Source organism: Pelophylax lessonae (assembly GCF_965119305.1).
Source record: "Pelophylax lessonae genome assembly, chromosome: 4".
Classification (NCBI taxonomy): domain Eukaryota; kingdom Metazoa; phylum Chordata; class Amphibia; order Anura; family Ranidae; genus Pelophylax; species Pelophylax lessonae.
Window position 1 is genome coordinate 494,710,679 of NC_138771.1, and position 15,995 is coordinate 494,726,673.

General features: G+C 44.9%; 1 protein-coding gene across 1 annotated transcript in view; it reads right to left on the minus strand.

Annotated features, from left to right (window-relative positions):
* CECR2 (CECR2 histone acetyl-lysine reader) overlaps window positions 1-15,995 on the minus strand; it is a gene marked incomplete at its 5' end in the record, with an annotated part of 123,505 nt that overhangs the window by 47,116 nt on the left and 60,394 nt on the right. The window contains 5 exons of the mRNA XM_082252707.1: window positions 6-172; window positions 2,579-2,634; window positions 5,003-5,086; window positions 12,523-12,656; window positions 13,347-13,530. Coding sequence (XP_082108833.1) covers window positions 6-172; window positions 2,579-2,634; window positions 5,003-5,086; window positions 12,523-12,656; window positions 13,347-13,530 — 625 coding nt within the window. The remainder of the gene's footprint in view (window positions 1-5; window positions 173-2,578; window positions 2,635-5,002; window positions 5,087-12,522; window positions 12,657-13,346; window positions 13,531-15,995) is intronic.

Below are 15,995 nucleotides of genomic sequence, written 5' to 3' on the forward strand. Positions count from 1 at the left end.
CTCACCCTCTGAGATATCATACTGCAGATCTCCGGGAGGAATTCTTCACTTAGAATCTTATACAGGTGACGCTCTTTTGGGGAAACTTTGTCCCGGAAGCTCTCCGTCAGCTCCCTCCATTCTTCCTCCGTCTGGCACAGTAGACACCAGGATCCCTCACCGGGGGAGCCGACTGAGAAAACAGAGGGAATCCAAAACCAGGGAAAAGGTTATAGTGACGAGGCTGATGAGCAGAGAAAATTCTTTATCTTATAATAAACTTCAAAGCAGAGCTAAAAAACCTTTGCATGGAAGAAGCTTTGCCATGTTTTTTTATTGACAAATCCCTAGTAGAAATTCTACTCACTTCCTGTCCTAGTGACCAAACAGGAACTGTACAATTTCCTTGTACAATGTCTGTACAGTCTTTTAGATTTACCTTCAGCTATGTGGTGCAAGGGTTTGCCTGATTGGATACAAACTGAAAATATTTAGGTTTGACCTCATATTATATGTTTTTTTTTTTTTTTATAAATCTAACGGAAAATTGAACAATAAGATTGCATGACGCAGGGCTCAAAATTTCACGTCCTGAGGCACTAGCCAGGCCTTAAGAGTTACTCGCCACCAGTTGTTGCCCCACCCCTACCCTGCCCCACCAGGTTGAGAGGTGCGCAATGTACAGAGTGCAGGGTTGAGAGGTGCGCTACGCGTACAGAGTGCAGGGTTGAGAGGTGCGCTACGCGTACAGAGTGCAGGGTTGAGAGGTGCGCTACGCGTACAGAGTGCAGGGTTGAGAGGTGCGCTACGCGTACAGAGTGCAGGGTTGAGAGGTGCGCTACGCGTACAGAGTGCAGGGTTGAGAGGTGCGCTACGCGCACAGAGTGCAGGGTTGAGAGGTGCGCTACGCGCACAGAGTGCAGGGTTGAGAGGTGCGCTACGCGCACAGAGTGCAGGGTTGAGAGGTGCGCTACGCGTACAGAGTGCAGGACTGCTTGTGGAAGAGAATTCCACATCCTTACCGCTCTGACGGTAAAGAACCCCCAAGTTCTCCTTCAGTACAGAGCTCACCCCTCTTTCCCCATTCCAGTACAGAGCTCTCTTCCCTACACATCGTCTGAAAGAGTGGGGCTGCTGCAAAAGAGCAGCTACAATTTACCTGCCTCTGCCAGCAGCTTGCACTGATAAGAAGGCGCTTCTGCTGGAGCTGGCAGGATCCTCTTCTCCTACCGCTCCCCCTCTTTGCAAGACACCTTTATGTGGCCGTGCCTCACCCACCTGAGCAAACCGGACCCAACCTGCCCCCTGTCTGAGCTGAAAAAACACTCGCCCTCAACTTACCTCCACTTGCCAAATGCGAGCGGAAATTTAAGGGCTGGTTAACCCCTTCATGACAAAGGTCAAATCCAAACTTTGACATGTGTTAGTACATATCATGTGGTAAAATAATATATATCTTCTGATTTTGTTCACTTATCAAAGAAAAACTGCCCAAAATATTATATATATATATATATATATATATATATATATATATATATATATTTATTTTAAGATTTTTATGCCATTACAATGACCCACCACCAAAAACACCTACATAATACATTTTATCACTCCTGATGATCACATGTGTGCATTACTACTTTTTTATACCGATGGGAGGGCCAGGAAACAACAGTAAGCTATTTATTTTTGTGTGTGGTGGTACCAAGTTGTGGCTCTCAGGATCACCCCACCAAGGGGTGAATAGGGACAAGGAGGCTACAGTGCAGAAACAAGAGACTAGAATGTTGTAGGTAGGCAGCAAGCAGAGAGTAGTTGGATGTCCAGGTTGGCAATACATAACCAGTACACGGGGCAATACATAGATTACACTGGGCAAGTGTGGTTCCCTGGGCCAGAGCAAGCGTAAGCTGCTTGGAGTGCTTGGTCTATCAGGAACATATACTTTGGCAACTGCCATAGTGGCAGCAGGGCTTCACTAATTACTCGGGGAGAATGGTCCTCTCACCGTGTATCCTGCAAGAATAAGTTGTCACTGTGGCAGCTTGGTCCTGCACAGTGTGGGTGACTGTGGAAATAGGAGAGGCTCCTACCCCAGTTGTGCTCCCCCCAGCACAGAACACAGGAATCGGTTATGGCAGAGTGTGGGGCCAGAGTGGAGCTGAGCCAGAACACTTGCCCTCAACTTTTTGTTGAGTGGAAATTTTGAGGGATGGCATAATGTACAGGGCTGGGATAAGGGGTGGGCGGGAGAGGCGGTTGCCCTGGGCGCAATGGTTTACTGAGTGTAGGACCCTCTAAGATTGCACATAATGAATGGGGGAAGGGGGTGCCATTTGGCATCTTTGCTCTGGGCACTGGATGATCTTGTACCGGCACTGATAACGTATAACCAGTTTAAGCCCATATAAAAGATAAAGTGTGCAAACTGCAATGACTCTCAGCAATCAGTGAGAAGTGACTTCTCCTGCCATTCTGATAAAATAAAGGTGCCAAGATTAGAGAGGTGTCCTCACATCTAGTCACTGCCTTAATAGATTTTAAAAACAAAACCATAGAAAATGTCCGAGACACAAGATGACAAAAACATTCTTACCATTCCTGGGTGGTTCCATTTCCACCGCTGTTGGAGCTGCCAGTTCTGGCTTATCACTGGAAAAGAATGACTACAAGTTAAAGTTGTATATCAAGCACATTAAAAAACAAAATGGCTGACTCTCCACTTAAAGCAGCATATCGACCTACCCTGCCTAACCGGTGTAAAAATAATGATTTGTATGCCCGCTCTTGTCTGGTCATGTGATCTTGGGAATCTTTTTCCCGTGTCAGTAAGTGACTGCTGCAAGGGAGAGGCGAGAGCACTGATAACTGATTTATGGGAGCTTATGGGTGATTTCAGAGCTCCTGGAATTTACAGCTGTGATCAAAAATGACCTAAGCCAGAGCTGCAGGACCACGTAACCAGACCGCAGGGGATAAAAAATTGAGAAGTACACAGATCTTTTTTGTACAGGTTAGGAATGGTGTAAATGTGCCTCGTTTTTTTTTTTTGGGGGGGGGGGGGGGGGGGGTACAACTTTCTATCAAGTTTACTATATGACCATTTAGGTATTTGTACATTGTGATCTGATCTTCGTTTAGTAGAGACACCACAATCCACAGCTCCACTCAAGTCAAGAATCACCCCTCCTGTACATGGACAATTTGGTTGGTTGCGGCCAGCAGGCCACTATAGTATGTCTCCACTCCCCATCAGAAATAAGAAAAAAATGCATCAGCCACACTGCACTCTAAGCTCTAGACTACCCCTATCCACATCAGCAAGCCAGAAGTGGTGAAACACATCAAGTGCAGACGTTGTATCCAATGGCAAGAGTAACTAAGAGTGGAGTGCGGCTGAAACCCGGTGGCAACAGGGGAGAGGGAGGAACAGCGACAACAGCTGGACCAGGAGAACCTATGAGTGATGTCACGGTTTAGGAATTCTCAGGTGTTGTCAAGCGTTCCCTCCTCTCCCCTGCAATCATCACTCCCTGACCCAGGGGGATCACGTCACTGGACAGGAGTGATGTAAAATTATTTTAAAGAGTCCCACTCTGGCCAGGCTCTGCCCATCCCTCTGTGTATGCGCAGGTGCACCTGCCGGCTCTGGCAGAACCAGCTGACGCACTGCATACACGCAAGGGATTTTCGTGCACGTGTAAAGACAGGGAAGGATTCACACCTCCTGTTCCTGGTCTTTGTGCATGCCTGGGAAACCCTGTGGGTGTGCATTTGGCCCAGGAAACCCAGGAGATATGAGGAAGTCCCACAGGGTGCTCTAGAAAAACGGAGCCCTGCAGCACATTTGCACAGGCACAGGGGGTGGGGAGCCTCTCGCTTAGGCAAGAAAAGTAATAGTTGGTGCTTTGAAGCATGAATAAAGTCTATAGGTAAAAAACAATGTCCATTTGTAAGAGAGGGAAGGGGAAGACAAGCCAGCACAAGATTTAATTTAGGGTGAAAGTTTGCTTTAAGTATACACAGCTTTTTTTTTTTTCTTCACACATAAGATAAAATAGGTAGCAGTAAGGGGAAGGGAACATTAGGTACAGTTAGTGTTGGCTGGAGTTCCACTTTAACATGTAGTTTGAATTGATTAGAAAAAAAAAAAAAAAAAGATTTCTTGTCACTGCTTTGCCTTAAACTCACTGGCCCATGGAAGGAAATTGATGTCACATTACCTAGGCTGAATAGCCAGGGCAGACATGGGGCAGTGATTGCATCATAGATTGGGGAGAAGACTTGAGGCAATAGTAAAACAGCCAATCAGGGAGGCAGGTAATACAGCGGGAAGAGTTACACATATGTAGACAGCTCTAAGTCACACCCACAAATAACATTACTAGCGTAGCAAAGCTGGCCCACTGGTCCAACACCATACACTTTAAAGCTGTGTGTATGCAGCATCAACTAGGAGTGGCAGCAAGTCCCTGAATGGGCTAATGTAGGCAGAACACGGGATACAATTTTAGGATCAATTGTTAAGGTAGGGATAGTGTCAAGTGTATGGATGAAGGATAAACAAATCTAGACAAACTATTGCTCATCTGTGAAATATTTTTACCATTTGCCTGCCTGATATGGGTCGGCGACTTAGTATTGCGGACGTAATCGCCACAATAATGCCCGTGATTCCAAATCGCCACAAATCACAGGATGCGCTTGCTATCCCAGTTCCTGCCAATGGCACCCCAATTGCGGCGTGATTTTGCCACGATTAACGCACGAAAAATCTTGGTAAAATCGCGCACACAGAATCACGGGCAGAATTGCTGCGATTACGACCGCGATCTGGAATGCCATAGTGTGAATGGAGCCTTAGGGAAGATGCAAACAGCATTTTCAGGTGGTTACAAAGTTAGGCTTTCGTCTCTATACAGCTTTCCTTTAATCTGACAAAAAGTGAAGCCTGGTTGGCATTGGTAACATCTTTACAGGACCATTGTTCCTCCCGTGGAGATGTTCCCCCATCACTCACCTGATCACAGCTTGTTCCAGCAGCTTCTTCTTCTTAGGAGGGCGCCCTCTCTTCCTGACCGGCTTCTCTGGCACGGCAGCGGCTCTGAAACACCAACAATATAATCAGAACATTTTCTCAGGAGCAGGCCCCCCCAGTGTCTTTCTCTATGTGCCCCCCCCCCCCCCCAATACCCCATTTTACTGACAGCACATCATACCAGTGGAAAGGGAACCTAAAGCCCCGTACACACGATCAGAATATCTAACGATCTGTCATCCGTTTCTTGTGCCATGCTAGTCTGATGTGGAAAGTGAAGAGGTTATTTTCATACGAATTTTTCCGTACGACAGAATTCTACTTCAGAAGTGATGTCATGTATTGGATTGCTTTGTATGTGTTCTTTCTCTCTGAGCATGCCTAGTCTTGCTCTTAAGATTTTTTTCCGTCGAAATCTGTACTGAGACGAAAATCGGACGTTGTATTACGGACGACAAATTTTATAGCCTGCACATCAGGATTTTGTCAGCCGAAAAGTCGGAGTTGGCTGTCGAAAGCACCATACTAACAATCAGAAAATCGGCAGATCGGTCGGACGAATTTTCCCTTCAGATTTTCTTATCGTGTGTACGGGCCCCTTAAGACTACATCATGAGACAAACCTTCCCCAGCTCTGATCCAGAGAAAAAAAGTCACATAAAAAAGGTCCAATAGGAAATCAAGACCCTGTGTGTATATATATGTATATATGTATATATATATATATATATATATATATATATATATATATATATATATATATATATATATATATATATATATATATATATATAAAAAATTCTTTTTTTAAGTTTCAGATAAAGTAAAAAGGTTTAAGAACACTTAAAGTGGAGCTCCACCCAAAAGGGGAAACTGCTCGTCTACTGCCCCGCCGCAACAAACGCTTCATTGCCGGTTTCTCCTAGTCAAGATGGTGGCACTCAATAGCCGACTGATTAATTGGTTCGGGTGGTGAAACCGCTGGATGCCTGCACAGGTAAGTGCCCTAATATTAGTCAGCTGTTCCAGTATTTGCAATTCGTAATGTTTTCGAAGGAGCCTGGAGCTCTTCTTTAATCTTTTATCATCTCACTGGGAAGATTGGTCTTTACTTCCGGTTCTAGATACAACAGGAATTTAGGAGTAAATTTTTTTTTTAGCCTAATTTCTAATCCCTAATCCCTTTTTGTCTCAACAGTAGAGAAAGAAGTTTTTAGAATGTAAAGTCTAGCCACTCTTCCTCAGCTGGGAAATGTTGTATTACGCAGCAGGAGAGCTATCAAAATGTAGCCTCACGTGTGTAAAAAGTCTAAAAAAAGTGTCACTGATGTCACAGTGGGGGAGATTTACTAAGCCCTGGTTCACACCAGTGCGGCTTTGAAAAGGCGCTATTTCAGCACGATTTTGATCTTCGATTTTATTGCAGCTTTAACAGAAGTCATTGCAAGTCGCAATAAAAAATTAGTGCAGGAACTTTTTTTTAAAGGTGCAGCAACTTGAGTCGCAACAATTTGAACGGTTCCATTGCTGAAAATAGGGTGCAACTTGTCATGCTATTTTGAACTGTCAGAATTTTGAACTGTCAGAATGGCATGAGAAATCGCATTGGTGTGAATGAGGGTTTAAACTGGTGCACACAGAATCTGGTGAAGCTGTACATAGTAACCAATCAGCTTCTAGGATTTAGCTTTGGTTTACACCAGTGTGGCTTTGAAATTGCGCAACTTCAGCGTGATTTCAAAGCTGCAGATCTATGCAATTTGCACCTCGGATTTCATTAAAGCTTGCGACTTAGTTTAACAGAAGTCTATGCAAGTCGCAATGAAATTGGAAAAAAAAAGTAGTGCAGCAACTTTTTTCTGGGGCAATTTAAAAATGGTACCTTTGCCGGCAATGGGGTGCGACTTTCCAGGCAATTTAGAACTGCCAAGGGCTTATTAAAGCCTAAATTAAACAAGCTGAATTTAGAAGCCTATTGGTTACTATGCACAGCTGCACTAGATTCTGTGTGCATCAGTTTTAGTACATCTCCCCTGATATGTCAATGTATAGCTTCACTGTATTTACTTTACTAGTTACTTTGATTTGCATTTACCATAACAAATTAAAAAAAACTTATTTTTTTTTTTTTTTTAATATTTAAAAAAGGTATTTCTCTATTTAACCCCTAGGCAACCTTAATCAACCCTCATTACCTCCTTAGCTATCATTTTTCTACAGATTTTATTAATATTTTTAACTATTATTTTTCCCATTTTAATTTTTGTTTGTTGCCTTTTTCAGGGTCGGGGGAAAAAAAAAAAAAAAAACACAACTCAGTGTGTATGCATTACTTCACTCTCTCAATCTAATTGACCATTTTTAATCCTTTTGCTGTTAGCATATAGATAGGAAAGTGTATCAATCTCTAACGAGTAGGGCCCTCCAGTTCCTCCTGTTTTGAATTGTATTGTAACTGTATTGTCTTCCCTCACATTGTAAAGCGCTGCGCAAACTGTTGGCGCTATATAAATCCTGTAAATTAATAATAATCATATTTACTGGTTTTAAACTTTTTTATATTTCTTCAGTTGCTTTCTGGTTTCAAAGCCTAGGCAAAACAGGTCATACATCCCAGGAGTCTTCGGGAGGGGGTATTCCACCTAAGCACACCTGCATTCATGTGTGACCAAATGGCAGATGGATTTCAGGAAGTAAATGGTACATGAACCATCTTCCCTTACTCAAGATGGTCACTGCCAGAAATGCTAGGTGATGTTTTTCAAAATGATTTTCCAGCAAAACTAAAGCATGGAGACATGGATGGATAACTGGATGGATGGATGTATGAATGAATGAGCTTCCTTTGAAATTTTAAAAATGAATTTATTAGGGTTTTTGGTGTTCAGATGCAGTGTAGTGCTGCTTTAAAGCGATGCTAAACCCTCCTATACTTTACAGGACAGGAAGTGACGGCGCGGGCCTCGGCCGCAGAGGGAGGAAGTGGAAGGAAGGTAAGTATATTTTCTTCTGAAACAGTAGAGAGAAAAAAAAAAAATTGGGAATATCCAATTGTTTTTCAGGTGACACTAAGTAAGCGGATGGCACAAAACCTATTCTAACGATTTTGCGTCCGGAACTCCGCTTTAACGTAAAATCCATTTCTCTGAGTAAATTGACGGACACAGCTCTCCATTATTCAGAACCATAGGGTTATATTGCCCATTACAGGAGTAGGACACTAGCCTGAAAAGAAAAAATTTGGCTATGGGCAGTCCCTGGTGGTATACTCCCCTCTCTGCTAGAGGCCTTCAGTTTAGTAACAAGCAGTGTCAGATGCATTATAACTCTATAGTAGGGTGGGTGCTGTGTCCATCAATTAACTCAGAAATGGATTTTAAAGTACAAAAATCAAATTTTCTCTTTCGTTCATTGACTGACACAGCTCTCCATTATTCAGACCCATAAGACGTCCCCAAGCAGTGCCAAACACGAGGGGTGGGACAACAAAAAAATCCCAAGGCTAAACTAATAGCAAACCAGGTAAAACAGGAGCCCCTACAAAAACAAACTGCAGCCCAACCTGAACTATACAACCCCCCCCCCCCCAAAGAGGGAACAAGCCCTCTAAACAGCAGCCTGCAAAACTTTGCAGTCAAAAGGAAGCATCCGCAGATGCCAACACATCCAATTTGTAGAATCAGTGAAAGTGTGCACCGACGACCAAGTGAACGCCTTGCAAACCTGCGCCACTGACACCTGATGACGAAAGACCCAGAGGCACGAAGCACTAAGCACCTGAGTAGAGTGCTGCATCGCAGGGAAAGGAGGAATCTGACCTTTGATAGAATAGGAGTGAGCCACACAGTCTGTCTGATCCATCTGGAAATGGTCGCAGACGAAACTGACAGCCCAAACAGTGACTCTGACCTCTGAAAAGACTCAGTGACTTTCAGATAATCCCGAATCACCTGAACCACATCCAGGGTATGCAAATCAAAATCCTTAGGGTGTTTGGGCCTGGGACACAGGGAAGGCAACACAAGGTCTTCATTCAAATGGAAATCAGACAACCTTATGAAGGGACGGACACGGGCAAAGAACCACCGTATTTTGTGGACCACCAAATAGGGGGTGCGACAAGATAACGTCGCCAGCGCCGACACCCTGTGAGAAGAGGGAATAGCCACCAAAAAGGCCACCTTATGGGACAGCATAAGCAGGGGAATCTCCCAAGCAAACATTTTCAAAGGGAGGCTTCTGGAGAACTGAAAGCACCAAATTCACACCAAGGAGTGCGTGACCAGGGGTCGCAGAAAGAAGACCGCCAAAACCGACAGGTGGCCCTTGATGGTACTCAAGGCCAATTTTTACTGAACACCTCGCTGAAGAAAAGTCAAAATCCGAGCCACCGAAAAACAACAAGGGTGAACACAACAAAATGAACGCTTTTCACGTGCGATGGTAGATCCTCCTAGAGGTAGACTTCCTAACCTTCAGCAGTGTCGGAATCACCGAACTAGACAAACCTCTGTCCTTCAGCACCTGGCTTTTAACAGCCAGGCAGTCAAAGCCAGCTACTGCAAAGCACTATGGAATATCGACCCTTGGGACAGCATATACTTCCTGAAAGGGACGTCAGTGACCAATCGCACCAGGTCGGCGTAGCAAGACTGGCAAGGACAGTCCAGGGCCACTAGAATGACTGGAATCCCTTCGGCCTCGATACTGTGTAAAAGCCTGTGACAAAAGCTTGAGAGGAGGAAAAAGCGTAAATCAGACAACACCAGCCCCATAGGGCCGCCGGAGCATCTGTGGCGTCCACCAGTGGATCCCACGACCCTGCCACAAACCTCGGTACCTTTCTGTTGAGCTGGAAACCAACTGATCCACCTTGGGGGAGCCCCACCAAAGACATATCTAATGAAACATGTCCGGTTGAAGGGACCAGTCCCCTTTGCCCAACGCCTGCCAACTGAGACAGTCCGCCTGCCAGTTTTCAACTCCTGGAATATTTACGGTGGAGAGTGCCAGAACGAAGCGTTCTGCCCACCGGAGGATGCCAGCTACTTCCAGGTGCTACCAAAACACTTTTTGTACCGCCCTGGTAATTGACATAGGCCACCGCCGTGGCATTGTCCGACTAAAACCGTACCAGTAGCCTCCGAAGACTCAGTGATCCAGGTACAGCCTGATCGCCCGAAGTTCCAAGACAATGATCAGTAATCTGGACTTTTCCAGGGTCCAACAACACTGAGCAGAGCTCAGTCCCAGGACACCTCCCCATGCGGACAGACTGGCATCTGTGGTGATCACTGTCCAATATAAGGGGAGAAAGGATTTGCCCTGGCAAAGAGCCGGGGAACAAATCCACCAACTAGGGACCCCCTGGTAAATCAGATTGTCCAGGGACCTCGGACACGCTTTTTTCAAGGATCTCCCTTGGAAGGGACCTCCTGTGGAACTTTGCAAACAGAACCGCCTCGAAGGTGAATACCATCAGGCCCAGCACCCGCATGCAAGTCTGGAGGAAGGACCACCTGCTGGACAGCAGTAGATGAATCGCAGAATGCAACTTTTGGCGTTTGAAAAAAAAAAAAAAAAAGAAGTGCTGCGCTACTAAGCAACGAGCTCCTAAAGAAAAATTGTGTTGCAAATAATCATATACAATTGTGTATAACAAAGATATCAATTAACATACGTGCATAGAATTGTGCAAAAAAAAAATGCAAAATAGCAAATGTGCAAAGAAAACTTTCAAATAAAAGTCTAAATATGTGCAATATTAATAAATATACAGTGTGACAATAGTGGAAATGAATCAAATTCCATCAAACAAATTGAAAATGCAGAAAAAGATGAATAGTCATTCAAGCAGGAAGTGGTGTCACTTGTAGTGCAATGGACTCAACAGTTGTCACCCTCTCCTCAAGTCTTTTGATAGGCATAAAGGAACTAATGTACCCAAGAAAACAAAAAGCCTCTTCATAGTTTAAAACCATCAAAGATGGACTTTTTTTAAAAAGTAGAAAAAAACGTACATTCTATTAATAGTTAGTAGGCGATAATGGTACAAAAGTATCGTGATCACAAAGATATCCAATTGGCGCAATGTCATGGAGCAAACTCAATGAATCCAACACGTTTCGTCCTCTTAGACTTCAACAGGGGTGTGAGTATGTGTCCATCCATTGCACTTTTATATAAAAGTAGTGTAATTAATTAGCTCCGATTGTACACTCCCCCGAAGTGAGCCCCGGAAGGACCGTCAACCCCAGGGAGTACCTGCGCCCCACTTACCGTCTAAGGAGAAGGGAGGGGCCATCTACTTACCGGTCCAGCATGTGTGCGGGTTACACCCCCAAGACAGAACCACCTTGCCACCGAAATGAGGGGCTGTCGACCAGGGTAACACTGTGATGCAGACTATCGGTGCCCGGTCATATGTGTCCCTGCGAGACTTTTACGTTGCTGGCCGCCCCAGTCCAGGATAGGGCCCATTGCGGCTACCCAGCCCAGAGCTTTGGTCTGCACGTGCTCACTGGCTAGACTGAGGGGACCACTGGATCAAGATTATCCAGCCTGTCGCCCAATCTGGCAGGTGATTGTAGATCTCGCAGAAAAAAAAAAAAAAAAAGCCATTGAAAAAATAAAAATTCCAGGACCAGAGATTCCAGCAGGGAACTAGGTCCTTAATCCTGACTAGGCAGAAAAAAACTGAAAACCTATAGCAGAGAGCCTAATGTCCTACTCCTGTAGTGGGAAAAATAACCCTATGGTTCTGACTAATGGAGAGCTGTGTCCGTCAATGAGCGAAAAAAAAAAAAAAAGTATTTGTTTTTTTTTATATTTATACAAAAATATTTTGCCTTTCATTTCTATTTTAACCTAAATGCAGGTAAGGGATGTTTGAAAATTAAAACAAACTGTACAGCTCTAACAAAAGATGAATACAGCCCTTGCTTTAGGTGTAGGCCATTTAAATACCTTATGAAGCCTAACTGGAATACTCCCAGGACGTTGCCAAGTACTCCCAGGTCTAGTCCCCACTGTTCACCTCCACCATCACAGGAGTGAGCTCTTAAATGTTGAGCTCAGAGCAACTGCATCAAGGGAGAGAAAGAGCATGATAGGAGGTTTGAATTAGAGCAAGAGCTCATTCCTGTGATGGTGGAGGTGAGCAGTGACCACCAGGCCTCAGTTAGCGACACCCTGGAAGTACTTTGCAACGCCCCGGGAGTACTACAGTCAGGCTTCATTAAGGTATGTAAATGGCCTACACCTATAGCAAGGGTTTTATTCAAATTTAGTCAGAGCTGCAGTTTGATTTTATCTACAGATGCCCCTTATCAGCATAGGCAGTTGTGTGGTAAAGGTGAACTCTCCCTTTAAAATCACTTTAAGATGACCAAGTTCCCTTCAAATAAACAAACCCATAAAATAATGTAAAATTTGTTCTGGTCCATAATGGGTATACAGGTACGAGGGCTGTAGTGGTAAAGAACTGATGTGTGTTATCTTACTCTTCCAGCGCCCGCTGCCGCTTCTCCCAAGATGGCTCCTCCTTGTACAGACGGGTCCCATAAAAATACCAATACAGATTCCCCTGCGAGTCCTCTCCGAGGGGCTCCACGCGCAGACTGTCCGCATCCAGACCCTGCCACACATAGAACAGTACACGTGTTATAACCACACTAACCCAATAGTGTATACTGATGAAAAACATGAGCAAACTTTTGCCAATCTGACTCCCATATACTGGAAACAAGCTGGGTGCCATGGGCAATTGCAACGTGCACACAAACCGCTGGTTACAACTTGTGTTTTACGAATATTTACAGATCAGGTACAGACTGGGGCCTATGAATGCCCAAGCAACCAATCTGAATCCTTTGTTTACAGTTCAGAAATGATAGCTAGAAGAAGTCGCTTGGTGGCTACTGTAATACATTTTCTTACCAGAACACAAGCCCCCAACTGATCAATGACTGCTCTGTATTTGTTGCTATAGTGATCAGATCACCCCTTTTTTTCCTCCCTTAATGCATTGTTGAGGGCAGCAACAACAAGCCCCTGTAAAACCTAACTGATGACTGTAACCTTTAGAGGTACCTGTCAAATCTCAAATACAGGAACTGACCACAAGCAACTACAGGGCTGTCAACTTCATCCTTCGGCTACTACCTGATGCACCACTGAAATAGAAGTATGTGGGCTGAAGCTCCACATTCATTGGGTGCATGCTTTGACAATTCTCAATCAGCAAATCATAAAATGGAAAATAATGGTCTACTAACACATTTTCCCACCTATACTGTAGTACAGTGGCTCCATAAAACAGCAATACCTTGAGGAGCTCAAACACATCATCGGCGTCCAGTCTGTAGTCACAGAGTCGGTGCAGAATCTCCACCCTGGTGCGCAGTGGCAGTTGATGGAAATTGACTCCTCTCAGGGGGTTGGGTTTCCCCTCCTCTAGTTCCCACCGGTAGCTGATTATGTCCTCCAGGTACATATGGAAGGTCTGCGCCCTGCGAAGAGGAATACACTCAGGTATCAGAAAGCTGCAGGACGAGGATTATAGAAGAGGATGACCAAGACATATGTATAAGCTAAAACACTTTAAAGACTTTTTTTATTTTCTGGTTGTAATTTTTTTTACCTTGCAGTTTCTGTAGATCAGGGGTGGGGAACCTTTTTTCTGCCAAGGGCCATTTGGGTATTAATAAAATCATTCGGGGGCCGTACAAAATTATCAACTTAAAAATGTGCCTGTTATATTTGGTCAAACATTTAATTAACTCACCCCTAATGTGATGGCTACAATTGCTTCTCTTTGGTGAGGTTTGTGAGGTTAGCTGGTATTGATGATGTTGCTACTCGCTACTGGTTTTCCAGGTTTGCGTCGGTCAGTCTGGAGCGCAGTCGACTTTGTGGTGGTAAGTTTTGAAAATAACTGCTGGCGGGCATAGCTGGCTGGTACTGCTGGTGGGTACAGCTGGCTGGTACTGCTGGCTCAGGCTGGTACTGCTGGTGGGTACAGCTGGCTGGTACTGCTGGCTCAGGCTGGTACTGACACAGACTCAGCTGCATGGGGGGCCGGACCAAATGACTTTGAGGGCCGCATTCGGCCCCCGGGACGTAGGTTCCCCACCCCTGCTGTAGATACTGGACATTTTCAGTACATTAGCTGAAATATTGCAAAAGGAGAGCCAAGTTCAGCACTCTTCAGGCATGCAAATATACAAACTTTTAATGCCTGTGGCTTACGAATGACATCTCAGCCTGGGCAAAATCACTAATTTGATCTTAACCACTTAAGCCCCGGAGGATTTGGCTGCTAAACGACCAGAGGGCATTTTGCGATTCGGCACTGCGTGACTTTAACGGACAATTGCGCGGTCGTGCGACGCTGTACCGAAACGAATTTGGCGTCCTTTTTTTCCCACAAACAGAGCTTTCTTTTGGTGGTATTTGATCACCTGTGCGATTTTTTGATCACGCGCTATAAACAAAAAAAGAGCGTAAATTTTGCAAAAATAGCAATATTTTTCCCTTTTTCTTATATGAAATTCCCCCAAAAAAAAATGTAAAAATCAAAATTTTTTAATATTTTCGGCCAATTTGTTTTATGCTACCTATGTTTGGTAAAAAAAATCGCAAAAAGCGTATTTTGATTGGTTTGCGCAAAAGTTATTGCGTTTACTAACAAAGGGAAAGATTTTTGTCATTTTTGTTGTTTTTTTTTTAACGCGTAATGGCGGCGATCTGCGATTTTTTTTGCGGTACTGCGACATTGCGGCGGACAGATCGGACCCTTGACTGACATTTTTGACACTTTTGGGGTTACCAGTGACATTTCTACAGTAATCAGTGCTATACATATGCACTGTTACTGTAAAAATGCACTGGTAGTGAAGGGGTTAACTTTATTTGAGAGGGAGGGGCTGTGTGTGTCCCTAGGGGCGTGATTCTAACTGTGATTGGCTGTGGCTTCAACTGTATGCAGAGTGATCAATGGATCTACATAGTAGATCCATGTGATCAGCTCTCATACAGAGAGGAGAATGACAGGCAGCTTGTTTACACAAGCTGCCTGACTATCTCCCTCTCCCCCGCCGATCGCAGAGTGGCCGGCGGCGATCGGGTCCGCCGGTCACGCGCGCGGGGGGGTCCGTGACCACGCGGGAGCGGGAGCGCGCCTCCGGCGGCGCGCGCTCGCTCCCTAAACCCTCACAGGCGAGCGACGTAGACCTACGTCACTTTGCCTGTGAGGGGCTGACCGCCCACGTAGATAGTCGTGCGGCGGTCGGCAAGTGGTTAAAGAGGTGTTTTTTTTAAAAAGTCAGCAGCTACAAATTCTGTAGTTGCTGACTTTCAATATATAGACACTTACCTGTCCAGGGAGCCTGCAATGTCAGCACCCCAGCCGACTTTAGGATCGGCTGCCACAGCCATTCACTCCAGGGGAAACCGGCAATGAAGCCTTTCGGCTTCACAGCTGGTTCCCTACTGCGCATGAGCGAAAAGCGCATTACATTCACATTGGCTCAGCGGCGGAGAAAGGAAAAAGGGAACGGAACTTCAGGGGGACAGTGCCACGGCTCTGTCTCCTGGGAGTGGGGAAGAATATCTGTCAAAAACAGGTACTCATTCCCCCCCCCTTCCACCTGAAAGGTGCTAAATGTGGCACCAGAGGGGGGAAGCAGATGCTTTTTAATTCTTTTTTTGTTTCTGAAAAATGCTGCCAGTCTAGGGATGATCGAACTTTTGAAAAGTTTGGTTCGACCAGAACACCCGAACTTCCCGAAAGTTCGGGTCCGGATTCCAGAACCCCATTGAAATCAATAGGACCCGAACTTCGGTAATCAAAAAAACACAATTTTGAAGCCCTAAAACCCAATAAATGTCCCTAAAAAGTGCCTAGGGTTCTGGGTCATGCCCCAGGGACTATTAATCACACAAAAAAAGAAACAAATTGTCATTTTTTGATAGA